The 15,130-nt window shown below is 38.5% G+C and overlaps 1 protein-coding gene across 6 annotated transcripts in view; it reads right to left on the reverse strand.

Annotated features, from left to right (window-relative positions):
• Window positions 1-239: 239 nt before the first annotated feature.
• BIRC6 (baculoviral IAP repeat containing 6) overlaps window positions 240-15,130 on the reverse strand; it is a 174,355-nt gene continuing 159,464 nt past the window's right edge. For all 6 annotated transcript variants that reach the window (XM_032102542.1, XM_032102544.1, XM_032102545.1 and 3 more), the window contains 7 exons: window positions 14,369-14,479; window positions 12,959-13,176; window positions 12,123-12,284; window positions 10,812-10,889; window positions 6,513-6,701; window positions 3,416-3,550; window positions 240-2,349 (listed from right to left, as the gene is read on the reverse strand). In XM_032102542.1, coding sequence (XP_031958433.1) covers window positions 2,170-2,349; window positions 3,416-3,550; window positions 6,513-6,701; window positions 10,812-10,889; window positions 12,123-12,284; window positions 12,959-13,176; window positions 14,369-14,479 — 1,073 coding nt within the window. In that variant the 3' untranslated portion in view covers window positions 240-2,169. The remainder of the gene's footprint in view (window positions 2,350-3,415; window positions 3,551-6,512; window positions 6,702-10,811; window positions 10,890-12,122; window positions 12,285-12,958; window positions 13,177-14,368; window positions 14,480-15,130) is intronic.

Below are 15,130 nucleotides of genomic sequence, written 5' to 3' on the forward strand. Positions count from 1 at the left end.
TGAAATGGTAAAAATGAGTCTACTACCTCATAGGATTTACTGTGATGTTACTGCCAAGTAGCATAGCTACCTCGTGTATTTAAAAACCTGAAAACGTGTATTTTGTATTTGTTGCCAAGTTCACAGTTTACTTACTAGACTGTAACACAGTTGCAAATTATTAAGGATTGAATCTCTGCATTAATTTGGTACAATACCATTCTAGCTCATGTTAGAGCAAAAAAAGGATAATTGGTATGTAGATGCAAATTAAAGTTTAATATCCCATGCAGCTGTTTACATCTGCTTAATTAAGCAGCAGTGACTTCACATTAGCATTGCTATGAAACCGTAAATACACACCAGAGATAAAGGTACAATCATGTTAACCACCTTCCTCATGTCAAATCAATGCAAGATGGGTACTTTTTGTTTCAGTCTTGTGTTTTAATGGTAAAGAAAAAAGTCTTCACGCTTAAAGAGGATCTTCAGAGTCAATACATTTGGTTTTGGTACACGTGCCAGGATTTTATAAAAAGACTGTGCTCCTGTAGGCAGACAGTTCAAGCAATAAATGAAGAGCTCTAATGGAAACTCCTAACAAATATAAATTGGAAGTCAGTGGGTAATTTTGCTTTTGGAGCCTTTACAGGAGTATCACAGTCATTTTGTACAGTAATAGAAGGTAAGTAAATACCCATCTGGAAAAATGCAGTGCTGTTTCAACACTGATGAAGTTCTAACACTTGGACTATGAGGCATAAGCTCTTTGTTTCATGTATTTACCAGCAGTTCTGGCACAGGGCTGCTTGTTTTGCTCTTTGACTAAGGACCCCTGAAGTTACACAGATGTAGCCAAGTTGGTATTTTGAGAGGTATGTACAATCAGAACAGGCCTTGGATTAACACAACAGATCAGTAGAACACAAAAACTGTTCATCAGTCAGGACTACCAGAACTAACTGTTAACCATCAGCATAAGAACACAACCTCAGTTGGTGCCATTTTTAATGATTAGAAATAATACATTGTAAAACAAAAAGTGAAAAAATTCCAGAGTGATACTTATAAACAAAGAACAAATAGAAAACAAAAAAACCTTTCGGTTTTGCCTGATTTATAGTATTTATCATACAACAGATCATTAGTCTGAGGTAATATCAGTATTAACTGTTTAGTCCTTCAAGGACTGCTCAAAAATGAATAACAATGATAGCAATGCATGTTATGTTAAAAGTGAGACTTGATTATTAAATCAAGTAAACTCCTTACCCTTTTAGTTAGGGATCTGTGGCTGCAAGTATAAAACTGGAAATAAGTCTACACAGTTCTATACAGAACATCAGAGTCCTGTGTGGTGTGTCAGTACGTGAGAGTACAGCTGAGTATGTAAAAATCAGACATTTCAATACAGTGAAGACTTTGTTCCAGAATAGCCCTTAAGAAATTTAGAATACTGTAAGTTTACATAAAATAGCCAAAAAAACTCAACTAATTCAGAAGTCCAAATTTTGGCATGAGGTAAAAACCATGTGCATTTATTTCATCTGCATGTTAGATTTAGCAAGCATAAAATTAAGTATGTTGACTGTAATGAATTCAGTCATACAAGTGCAAGTCTTCAGCTAGAACGTATTTTATGGCAGTTTATTTAAAAAATGTACCAGTAAATCATAAAAGAGGGATCATGTCCATTTAACGTTTATTGAAGTATACAGGAGGTTTTCTTTAGAATCAAATATGAGCATGAATATATGGCCAAACGTAAAATCTATCAAATTCAGTGAAAATTTTCTGACTTTAAATAGTAGCTGTAAGAATGACCAATATATATTCTTTGTTACAACCGCCCTCACTCTACAAGTAAAAAAAAAATAATAAACATTCAGTAAACATTCTTTCCTAAGGTAGTTTCCCTTATATATCAGTGATTTATCCATTTTTTGTATACATAACTTTTTAAACATACCAATCAGTGGTTCTCACAATTGAAAAATAAAAGCACAAAAAAGTTTACACTCTTGTACAGGTAAATAAAAGATCATTTTTAATTAAACTGTATATCCTTAAGGGCATAGTATAGTTTCAATTTCATTACCTATTACATAATTAACTTCTTACATACAAATATTGACATATTTGGCTTGTGCTTCAAAGCCGTTGTGTCTACAAAGTCCATGTCAATGCAACTCATGACTTGAAATCAGTGGGGACATCTTTACTGCTGCTGGGTTTAACCTGGTCGTGCAACATGGTCTCTTCTGAGCTTGTTGTGGCACTGCATTTTTCTGTGGCGTCATCAGTGTCTGGATCCAATCCTTCAGGACAGGGAAGTTTTAGAAGTTCTTCCCGCAACTGAGCTGTATGACGCTGGACATACAAAAACAAGTCAGCATGGAAGGCCACAGTTAAAACCATACTTTTCACAAGGTTAGACACTACAAGGCAAAAAGAGGAGTAGGTAGAAAAGGCTTAAATGTACTATTTCAATGTCTGGATCAACTTCTCCCCTGTATTTAAGGACTGGTACTTTCCTTTTAGTGACAGAATAATTAGCAAGTGCTGCTGGGGACAAATTAAAGGCGGTTAACAGAACTGCAGCCAACAAGTGCATCGCTATAAACGCTACACCATTGGTCTTGCAGTTGAGTCATTTCTGTGTTTGGGGATCACAGCAGAAACTGGCTTGGACTTGGTAGGTCATACAGTCAAACCAAGTTTATAAAGAATTCAGGATGAGACCTGTCACAGAGACAGATATGCAGAGATTGTATACTGATCACAGTAACTTCTTTTTGAAGACCAGTCACACTGAAAGAAGGGAAGTCTGGCAATAGAAAAAAAAAGCCTTTAAAAATTCGGGGGTTACACCTCAGGGGAAGAAAAAAATATTAAGAACAATATAGACCTGTTGTCTGTGTGGTCACAAAATACACAAATGATAATACTTGGTTAGGAAGGCAGAAATCATTTATAATAGTTAGAACTTGATTAAAGTTAACACAGGGTAAAACATTGTAATGAACCACAGTTTATTAACTGCTGGTCTGCTCTAAGAGCTTGTTTTCTGGCAAGGAATTAGCTATAATATGACTTTATCATTAACCCCCACCCATCTTAGAGTGAACAAAAAAACCTCTCTGTTATCACAGAATATTCTCAGTTGGAAGGGACCCACAAGGATCATCAAATCCAGCTCTGAAGTGAATGGCCCGCAGGGGATCAAACCCACAACCCTGGTGTTACCAGCACCATGCTCCAACCAACTGAACTCATCTCGGGGTCACTGTATCCTATACAAATATTCATAGAAAAAATAAGCAGGACAGGTGCTAAAGGAAAATCCAACTTGTAGTACAAATACTGAGGAAGTGGAGTGCACATACATTTCATCCCTTGACAACTGGGAAACTTAGATTTGTTACAAACGTCTCACCTTCAGAGCTGCTGCATGATGGGACATAGTCCTGCCTACCCGTTTGTCACTGCTGTACTGCTGTATGTCTGCTATCCACTCCTCACACTGAGCCATGATCTCCACTCTTTTCAAGTAGAAGTGTTTGTGGATGACCTGAAAGAAAACATTCCCAATGTAACAGGGATGGAAGAACCATGTACTTTAACAATACCAAATTTTCAAAATCTCTGTGGGTCTAACCGAAGATAAAGAAAAAATAATCATTATGAAGGTAATTTCAGAATTGAACCAGGTTGTAGATAAAACTGGAATTTCTGTTCTCAGAGGTTTCCAAAATCCAACTGGAAAAAGCCCTGAGGAACCTGTTCTGAATTCAGCTGATGCTGTTTTGGGCAGTTTGTTGGTCTGGATATCTGTTCCAATCTGCAGGAATCCACTGTTTGCCATTTCAGCAGTCACTTGTGTTACCTGGTTGCAGGGTAAGCGAGTGCCAGAAACACAGAGAGCAAAAGCAAAAGGGAGAGCAGAATGCTGCTCACATTCTGCAGTTCAAAGCTGAACGTCCTACGCAGGCACAACATGCGGACGTTCACACAGGAGCAGAGCTGCACAGATGCAGTGCTGAGGCTTTCATTGTTTCTGTCACTGCCCTGTTTTGCTAGAGAAGCACAGCGTAAGCAGAAGCACCACATCCTCCCCTGCCACTGACCATGGGCTGCCTGAACAGAAAACAGATGAGCAGAAACACTGTCAGCAGCATGAGCACAGGAACGTTACGCGCCTCTGCAGAGAGAAGGATCATAGCAGCTGCTTCAGAAGGGATGCAACCACTTTGCTCTAAGCAGAGGCAGCACCTTTGGGAACACTGGAATTCTGAGGCCATAGTAGCTGAACTGCCCACTGTTTGGATGGGAGTAATTTTGGTATTGAAGTACATATTTGAGTTTAAAAAATCCAACCGATCAACACTCATACGAAGTTGTGAAACTCTACTTGGTACTGGCTTTGTCTTAAACAGTTTTCTAGAACTCTGAATGGTGAAAGAAACAATAAAACCAAAGAAATTTTATTGAGCACTGAGAGTTCTTGGCCATATTGCAACATAATAGGAAAAATAATTTTTCCCTCTGGAGGTTAGAGAAAATAGCTATCTGTCTAAAGAGAAACTGCATATTGAAAGTGTAATTGACTTCAATTCTGGATACATTCCTTAAATCCATAATGGAGCTTGGAAAAACTCCCAAAGACTGGCAGTTAGGTCTCCTGAGCCTACCTGTCATTTAAGACAAAAAGACAAGACAGCTCAGATTTTTGAAGACAACAGATCTCAGCATCTCCATTCTTAGACCTCAGTCTTCAGGATGACTTTGCATTTATGTTACTGAATTGGTCATCTCTGTTAAGGTTTCTAAGATGACCCTACAAAAAACCTAGAGGTCTTAATAAAAAGTGAATCTCCCAAAAAAGTGCTCAAATAATCTGAGAGATGCATTTCCATTAGGATGGGGCAGCAGATGGAATCATTGTTCCAAAGCTGCCTTCTTCATACCTTCTTCATACAGTATGAAAGCTGAGCTGCAGAGTAAGCACATGATTGCTGAGACTCTGGAAGGAAAGTGCAGTAACAATAACCTGGGGTTCAGTTACCAAATGGAGTAATATTGCATATCCTTCATTTCTGTACATGTGAGAAGAAACATGGAGCACTACTGTCAGGGAGTCCACTGCTTCTTATATATTCAATTAATTTAATCTTACTGCAATTTGAGAATGCCTTTTGCCAAAGTGAAACCATTACATTAGCTAGAAGAAAAAGACCTATTAGCAGAGGTTATTGGATTATGTGCCCGGATATTATCATTATCATGGTCTTCTAACTTATTGAGTAGAACACTTAAGAGGTAATTCTGAACCACCACCAGGTTTTATTTCATTAATTCAACACCCCTACTTACACTGCACATCCTTTTTCACCTGCATGTGGATAAAAATATCTAACACTTGTAGTGCAGATGAAGTGTCAGTATCTTCCTATTCCACAAGACACAGTAATTTTAATGAAAAAAGGTTTTGTATTCCAAAGGGTGTTTTTTATGACATCAAGGAAGGGATGGGAGACCAACATCTCAGATGCCACACCTAGCAATGTGCATAATCCTAAAATAATTAGGCTTTTTCAACATTTTATTATGCAGACAATGGAAAGCATAGGTGATACTGCCAGATGGTTCCACACTTCAACACTGGCAACATCTGTAGTAGTTCAGAGCAAAATGTGTTTTTCTGGAAATACTCACTGGTAATACTGTGAGATGACTCAGGTTTGACCAAACATTTTGCATTAATATTCATACAGATTCTCTTAGTGTTTTTTCAGCTCTTTTTTCCTTGAACTCTTTGCTGTGTATGTCCAAGTCCCTGAGATCTAACTCATCTGCTTTGGGAAAGGAATTGGACTACAGACACTGAGAGAAGTCCCTAATAACTAAATTCTTCTATGATGCTCCAGGTGAGTTTTAGTCTATTTCCAGGAATGTAAACAAATTAAGCAATTTGATTTATTACAGTAATTTTTTTTAAGACAGCACGAATGCATGAAGGTTAGCATTGCTTTAGCAGCATCAAGACAGTTGTTTCCAAAGGCACAGGTTTCTAGTGCAGATGCTTTGTGAAATTTCTTTTAAGGTATTTTTCCAATTTGCATTGTCTTGGTGTATCTGAAGTGTTTCTTAGTATTTGCTTCAAATTCATGATCCTTGGAAAAATACTGCCTGTTATTTATGCAGAGTACAGAGCACAGAGTGCCCCTTTTAAGGGCTGATCAGCAGGTGTTACAGGCAATGTAGAAGGTACTGCTCAGTAGTAAGAGTGAGCTGAGTTGATGGAACCATGTTTTATCCAACTGTGCACCAATATCCCATTCAGGTCAGTCCCATTTTGCACGCATTCCTGTTTCCCAGAAAAGAATCTGTGAAGTTTGGTGCGTCCTTATTCACTGCAGTCTCTTGAGTCAGTTGCCCCAGGTTAAAATAGACATCTCATGCATGATCGTACCAAATATTTGCATTATTCTTAAAGCTCAAAAAGAGAAATAATTGCCTTTCACAAAACCTACCTCCTTAAAACAGGGTGATGGATTTCGCATTTGTTCAAGCATTGCCCACTTGACTGTTGCCTGTCGGATATTTCCATCATATTCTCTGGAGCTCTGGGTACCACTCGGAGTACCTCGTGATCGTTCGTAACCTGGTTCATTGAAATATGGTTCTGCCACCAGTATTAGGGACTGGACAGACACTAACACCTGTTAAGAGAAGAAACCAAGTATTAAAATTGTGCTACTGAAGTATTCTTACAAATTTACACAGCTCTGCTCACCTTACAAGCAAAACCACTTCCATAGCAAAGTACTCTCATTTGTGACACAGGCTACGTGCAAGTAGGGAACGTCCACGCTTTCCAACCTAAACTGTCACTACACATAAAAACCACCGACTCCTGTGGCTGCGGATTTAGCTCAAACACTGAGAAAATGACAAATGTAAATTAAAACCCTGCAAAACAAACATACAGATGTAAGTAAAAGGAAGTATTTAAAGGAAGAAATGTCTGATTGCACCCTTTTGTGAAAGAAAGCGTCAAGTTCTTAGTCAACAATTCTGATCTTTTCCCTGTGGAAGAGCTTACTAATTCTTCTAGTTCTGAACTAGATGGAAAACAAAGGAGGTGAAAAGCCAGGTGAACCACTGAAATTAATACTGATCTACATTGTCTCTCATTTTTTCTTTCAAATTAATGTTCTTAGCCCTTTCGTTTCAGATTTTGCAAACAATACTGTGTCATATGCCAATAAAACAAAATCTCAGTATTTCTCTTAAGGGAAAAAGTGTTTTCAGTACTGTATCAACAAAGCACCAACTATTCAGTAATTAGGAAATAACAATTTTCCTCCTTTCAATTTTACTATCCAGCACATGTGGGAAGAGATGCTTACATAAATTCAGAGCATTTAACTATATACTCAGCTATTCCTAATAAAACCCAAAGAATTAAATAGATACATAGGGCTCTTAGGTATCCAAATGTAGATGTAAAGCATATTCATGATTTGATGGCTTGCTAGTTTTTCCAGTATTAAAATGTTTGTCCCTGTCAACTTGGTTTTTTTTTACTAAGTGAAGAAACCAGTTTCTTCTTTATGTAAGAAGTTTTTCATATGTACTTAGGACCAAATGCACCAGCAAAAATTTTAGGGATTACAGTTCTGTGACACAAACTTCCAGAACTGTAAAGAATTCAACAAAGGTTATTTGAACACTTACATTTCCTCAATTAGTGAAAAGCTGATGATTCGTTACAGACATAGGAATGGCATTTCCAGCACTGGGCATACTTAGGTGTAAGATACCCACATGTCAGGGCAGCTGTTTCTGGAACTGACTCTCCTCCCAGTCTAGGTACAACGTAGAGCTTTAAAACATTCCCTAATTTAGCAACCCAGTTTGTGAATTTGTATATGGAAGACACCTCCTTTTTCTTGGTGGATGGAGAATGTACAACTTACATCCGACAGATGCCACGTCAGCAGCCATTCAAACTCTGACTCTTCCACAGGCACTGCCCTGACAACCACAGCTGTGCTCTGTGCTCAAGAGTGACATTCTCCTGGAGTTTCTCCTGCAGCAAAGCCAGCACAGGAGTGTTTCAGCTTCCCATATTCTCCGTGATGTGTCCAGACAGACACAACGCCGGATCAGTAACTTGTATCAAAGCAGCAGTCCAAGAGCCAGCTGAATGACACAGGTTACCTTCAGTCCCAGCAGCACCTCACAGGAACACACCCTCACTCCTTTAGGTGCCGTGGCACTTTGTCCTCATGTAGTAGCTGTGCTTCCATTACAGCTGCAGTCTAGGGCAGCCAAGTCTTTATCCTGATGGATTGGACACGTAGCTGTGCAGTGGGAGATGTGAACCAGCATCCCTTGTTGGGCTGAGAAGGAAAATTAAACAAGGTTTTCTGTTTCTCAGGCAGTGCTCCAGGCAGCTGCTGGTACTGTGTGCACCATCACAGGCTCCTGTACCTGCCCTGCACTCAACTAGAAGCAGCCACGGTTATTTAGTGTTAAACCTTAAAATGTAGGTAAATGCATTAAAATATATGGAACGTGCCTCACAAATGAGGTTCCATCGAGCAAACGGACACTTAGATACCAAAAAAGGCAGAATATTAATGCAGATGTGCTAAGTCACAGTAGAGTGACTTCAGGGCCAAGGCTTTGGGTGTGAAAGGTGTTTTGGCGATCTCTGTGGCTTTTACATGTGTCTGGAAGAACTGGCTTCTGCTTTTTAAAAATTTTTTATTTTACATATCTATCTTTTTTTTTAAGTAGCTATGGTAGAGAAATTTGACACTGCAGCATTGTACTTCCTGGGCCTGAATAAGCAGTTGATACTTTGAATTACAATTGTAATGAATGAGAAACTGTAAACTGATCTTCCAGTTTCGCTGGGCAATAAAAATTAATTTCTGAAGTATTTTGGGTGGTCTGACAATAGTTCAATCCTGAGCCAGAAAAAGCATGTAGCGCTTAATTCTTTCCAAGCAATTTATTTAGTCATACAGCTGTTTTCCATTTAATAGTTGTATTTTTCTCCCAATATGATGGGATGGGACTTTTTCCAATAGTTTTCTTACTATTCTTAAAATGAAACACTAAAAAAAAGTTTTAAATTATAAACTTCTACACTGCATGTGATTTCTAACAATCAAATCGAACGTTTTAATGTAAGAAAAAGGATTTTAGTGAAAATAAGACTTCCTAAATACTTGCAACTTGCTACACTGGTTTTACAGTTGAAGTCCAAAACTGCAGTTCATCTCTTGATTAAGAAGTTGGATCCTGGGAGAGTTGCACTCAGTGAAGAAGTCTTGGATACCTATCCCAATGTGATCCTCTCTCTTGCTGATCTTGAAGCTGAGTGTGAGATTTGCCAGGAAGCTCCCTTGATTGTTCTGCCTTTCAAAGATGAGAGCTAATGGCTTTGCAGTGATATCAGTTGGCTCCCTCAGCTCCCCTGGATTCATGGGGTCTGAGGGAGCCATCAACATGTGGGTCCAAGAAGCTTCAACACTGTTTCCTCTACTGTGGGTGATTCCTCATTCTCACAGACCTCCCTAATGACGGCTCAGGCAAACCTTACCCCTAAGAGTGAGGCAGAGATGACCTCTGCCTTTTCCATGCCCTTGTCAATAGGTTTCCTGCCCCACTGAGCAGCTGGAAAGCCTAAGGAAAATGTGCTCTCTTGCTGCCAGCAGAGTTAGGAAAAGCTTTTCATGTTTGTCTTTATAACCCTCAATGTCTTCAATGCCATCTGAGCTTTAGCTTCCCTAATTTCTCTCCTGAATGTTTGGTCAACGTCCTTTTATTTCACACTAATAGCCCATCCCCTCTTTCCACCTTCTCTTGCTTCTTTTTGCAGCTGAGCTTAGGCAAGAGTTCTTGTTCACCTATGCTGGCCCTCTGCCTCTCTTGCCTGACTTCCACACACTGGAATAGACCATTCTTGAACTTCTAGGAGACTGATAAATCTGCTCTCCAAGGCCAAATCCTGAACAAGCTGAAATCGGTTCAGCTGAAGGCAGTAATTGTATTATGCTGAAGCAGTGCAGTCTTCTAGGATTTGGAATAGAAATTGCACCTTGTGCTACATAATAATTACTCCAAACTCGGAATAAATTCAGTAACTGCCATAGGAAAGAAGCCATTACAGGCTTTACTTTTACTTAATGTCTTTGCTTATGAGTCAGTGCATGTCTGCAAAATAAAGCTGAAAATTGTAAGGACTGTATGCCCTAATAAATTCTGCTCTAATGTAACACTAATTGTTATTGAATACAGCATACCTACACCTTCCTTCCCTTCATCTTTATTCCTCTATTCAGCTCACCCGTACACTTAGGAGGAGGAAGGTTACAGTTTGCACTAATATACTTCACTTACTCATCTCTCACAATGTGGAGCCTCTTTTGTCTTCACCATAAAAAGCTTGTGATAATTCCATGAGATGATGTCATCTCCCAGTCCCCCCCTTTTTTTTTTCTATTTAAAAATAGAAGAAACTATTTGAAATCATCTGAGCAGAGTTGGTGCAGGAATGAGCTGCACACATGAACAGCCACTCTTCAAGACCAGTCCAACAGAAATACTCATTGGAGAGAGCACTTTGAAGAACCTGTCTCCTCAGCAGTGCTCCTTTTCTAGAGCTCCAAGGACGTTTTCTGGACTTTTGTCTTATTTATCCTTATTTGAAGAAGATAATTCTGGTTTAAATGTTCTAGAAAAGGAATCCTTAGGAACAAGAGACAACTCACTACTCCTAAATGACATTTGAAGAGAAAGAAGAAATTGCTCACCTGCAAAAAACTTGATGTTTGGGGATTCCATTTCTCTTCTGGCCTCCCATGCCATGTGTTAAGTATGCTTAAGCACACCTGAAAAGGTGACATTATTAATACCACAGACAACTATTACGACAAAATTGTTCTGTTTGGATAGAACAGAATGTTGACATTACATTCATTTTTTGACAAACTTTTTTACAGCAGCATTCTAAAAGATGAAGTTGTTTCCTATCACAGAACCAATGAGGTTGGAAAAGACCTCAGAGATCGAGTCCAACCTGTGACCGAACACCACCATGGCAACCAGACCATGGCACTGAGTGCCAGGTCCAGTCTTTCCTTTAAACACCTCCACCAACTTCCTGAGCAGCCCATTCCCATGTCTAATCATCCTTTCTGTGGAAAAATTCTTCCTAATGCGCAACCTAAAACTCCCCTGGCACAGCTTAAGACTATGAAACTACTTTGAAAGGAAAACAGATAAAAATGATGTGGATAAGCAAGAACAGCATGTTAATAAACAAACAAGACAAGGCAGACTACTTTTCCTCATGGGAAACCTATGGATTCTAGTGGCTCCAAAAAAAAAAAAAAAAAAAAAAAAAAAAAAAAAAAAAAGAATACTGTCTGATTCTCTACTTTCTGCTTTAAATACTGTTATAAAACTTGTAGTTGTGGGTTTTAAAGACAGTCATTCTGCTTAAGCATGTAAAAGGTGGTTTCTGTCACACAGACTATCAAGAAATTGGAATTATTCCTTAACTTTTGTGACTGATCCAAACTTTAGGGAAGTTTATGGTGTTCTTAAATCTTATTGTGAAATGGAACAATCCAAGACAGGGAAAACAAAGAGACAAAATAAACAGAAGAAACTTAGAGGCAAGTATTTTCCAAGACTTAAAACTAGACAAAGAAAAATGGAGATAAAGCACTCAGCAAACCTTCAGCTGCAGCTGATAGGAAAAACATACTTTGTTCATGGAAAGGGTATTTCAGCTAGCCAAAACAGACTTCTGACTGGTTCATTTATCAAAAAAGTGGTGGAAAAGAACATTTTTCTCAGTCAAAAGTACTTGCTTTTTTGGTCCAATCCAGCTCATAAAGGCTGGATCTTCAAAAATCTCCAAGACTATTTAGAAAGAGGGTAATTCCCACTTGAAACTGGCAAATCCCTCTTCATTTCAATCTGAAGACCAGTATTAACCAAAGAGCTTCTTCCTGTACATGAGGGAGTGGCTGATCCATAATTCAATCACAAGAGGAAAAAACTTTCATCTGTTTCACTTCCTTGTTACATCTTACACAGGATCCCAGCTGACCTACCTTGCCATCATTGTAGAGGTTTGGATTAAATCTCACGCTGTGGCCTCCAGTTGTTTCCAGATTCACAAGTGGAGGGGAATTAGGATAGTCTTGTGGGAAATATACATCAAATTCAAAGCAACCATTTGCGTACGGCGTGTCTGCAGGACCAGTAATGAGAACCTACCAGTGTTAAAAAGAGGGGAAAAAAAAATTAAAATCCCCACCTTATATCTATCACACAGTCGAAATTTTGTAAGTTGTATGAAGCATTTTATTTCCACATGCTAGGTAGCAGGAATTATTATCAGACATCATAATGATACGCAGGCTGTCAGTCTGTCCATTCTGAATCTGTGGGTAAGCGAAGCCCTCTGCGAGCATTCATTTCTCCAGATTACAAATGGAAAGGAAGACAGAAGGAGATGAAACTTTTTCCTACTGAAAGCTATTAATAGATTGGTTTTTTCAAAATCCAGGTCCAGAGGCACTCAGTGTGTACTTCTCCACACCTACTGCCTACAGCTTCAATGGTCACATGCAAAGATGTTTGGACCATAATGGAGTCCACTAAACTAAACTTTTCCCTTTGGAATAGCTGAAGAAGAATGAACCTTGTTCTGTGAAGACTCCTTGGCCAAGAGAGCACTCCTGGGGCAGATGGATTTTCCCTGCTCCTGCCAAAATACTGAGAAATCAGACTCAAATACTGATTTTGATTACATTAATTACATTAATGCCTGGACAGCGGTTAGAGTAGACATGAAATATTTCTGTTTTTTCCTAGGATTTCAGGCACCTCCCTAAACACTTCTGTGCCAAGCTAAGAGAGAACTAAACCGGCTTTGCCTCTTTACCTTCATGATGTCGAGGCGCTCCTCATCACAACGTACGAACACGCTGGATGAGGACGAGAGAGGCAGTGAGGTTGAAAGAGTCACGGCTTCCTGAGCCAGGCGCCGGGCCCTGGCGGCGCTGTTGGCGTCACTCGCGTTTTTTACCTGAGACATGTAGTGGTAATTTACTTTAAAAACCAGTTTGCCGTCATCATCTTCGGAAACCATTTCAAATGTATCTAGAAGATAAAAGGATTTTAATGTGTCAGGAAAGGAGTGAAGTTTATAATGGATTAGTCTTGGATAAAGATTATGAGCGTTAAAATCAGGAAAGTTTAATTTGCATCACACTAATGGAAAAAAAATACGTGTTTTGTGAGTTAACAGTGATCACAGAAACCAAAGCATTATCAGTGCTGGGCTGAAATAATTTCTGCAGCTAATTTACAAGCTTTCATATGCAACTTGTCAAATATACACCACTCCCAACTTGGAAATCTACCAGCTATTCCAGCCCAGGAATACGAGGATACTTACGAATGCATCAAAATGCTAATAGTGGAACCTGTGTGAAGCCAAGTGCGAGCAGTATTTACTCGTGTACTGGTTGCCATGTTATTGAAGAACCATGAAAAACTCCAGTGGAGCTGGTTTTCTTTAATCACTTGCTACACAAAATCTGCAGCACAGCTGCCAGAGGGAAAAGCTCCCACTTCCTACAAACCTAACTCCTACTCTTGGCATACACTCCACAAACATTTGTGAGGAAAATCTCTTACAAATACAACAGCAAAGAAATATGACTGCAAATGCTGTCACTGCAACTCAAATAATACTCAGTGAACATGTTTAAGCAGTAATTTTATAACTCTTTTTTGGATAAGATACTATTAGTTCTTTATGAATTTTTTTTTTGTAACACGTTCCTTTTATGGCCAAAGTAAGGACCAATTCCTGTCACATTTTCCAAATGCAATATATTGCACTTCATGAAAGGACACAATCAAATTCATTGAAGTTTCATTTAAAAAATGCATTTTGATTTGAATTATTTTCTATTTAAAAAATAAAAGCTACATTAACATATATGAGCTTTAAAAAAAATCAAATATTTCAATGTAACTTGAGAACTGAAAGACTCACAAAAAGCATTATTGTAATGAAAACAGAAACACCATCACTTCATTGAATTCATCTGGTCCCTTGAATTACTCTAGTGCATGCTTAAAACATTTCTTATTAGTTCAAAGAGCACAGGAGTTGGTCACCTGAAAACACAGATGTATAATTTTCCTTATGTGCAAATTATCAGTGGTCACGTATGCAAGAGAGTTGTTAACTTTTGAAACAATAAGAGATTCTGTTCAACAGAACACACATTTCTCCAGCATCTGCTTTCTAAAACACAAACATTCACACTTCTCAACCTACCAAACTGGAGTTTTTTCATGACAGCCACATACTTCTCTTCAAGGGACCGTAAAACAGACAAAGGCTTGGGCTTCACTGCAGCCTTTTTGGAGTATTCAGCCATCTTCTTTTCTGTTGTATAAAATGTGATGATTATTTGTAGTTAACTATGTAATTCCAAGAAAAGCACAGCAAGTGTTGACATTTTATGGTTACATTCTTTTGCAGAGACATCTCAAAACTGGGTGTCACTCAGGATATACGAATCTCTTTTTCTCACTACTGTATATTTCATTATCTGAACAGCTTGGAGTAAATAAAGACCATATTCTCAGCTCAGAAATAATTCATGACAGCTGCTGCTTCTTTGAATATTCTTTTATTGCTTCTTTTATCTTTTTTTAATTTAAAACAGGAAGTATGACATATGCTTGTGTGGATGGCTATTCCCACATGCATTCCTGGACTCTCCAAAATCAGGGGCTGATTATACATGCCTTTATAAAATGCACTCCCCTCATTCAGCTACTTAATCTTTAGTCTTCTTTACTAGACAACCAGATGGTCTTTTGAACATCTGTGAGTTCAACCCACGTCTCAGATTTTTGTTCTGCATTCATCTACTTAATAGTTAATCCAATTAATAAGATTTAGTTTTAACAGAAAAAGTCTTACTACTAAAGGTCCTGTATGTCGTTTTCTGCCAAGAAAAATAATAATAAAAAAAGTGCTACACAGTTGTGCTGGAAGCTGTGAGGTGTACTCTAACTTGAATTATTCTGT

The sequence above is a fragment of the Corvus moneduloides genome, chromosome 3 (assembly GCF_009650955.1).
Source record: "Corvus moneduloides isolate bCorMon1 chromosome 3, bCorMon1.pri, whole genome shotgun sequence".
NCBI classification, from domain to species: Eukaryota; Metazoa; Chordata; class Aves; order Passeriformes; family Corvidae; genus Corvus; species Corvus moneduloides.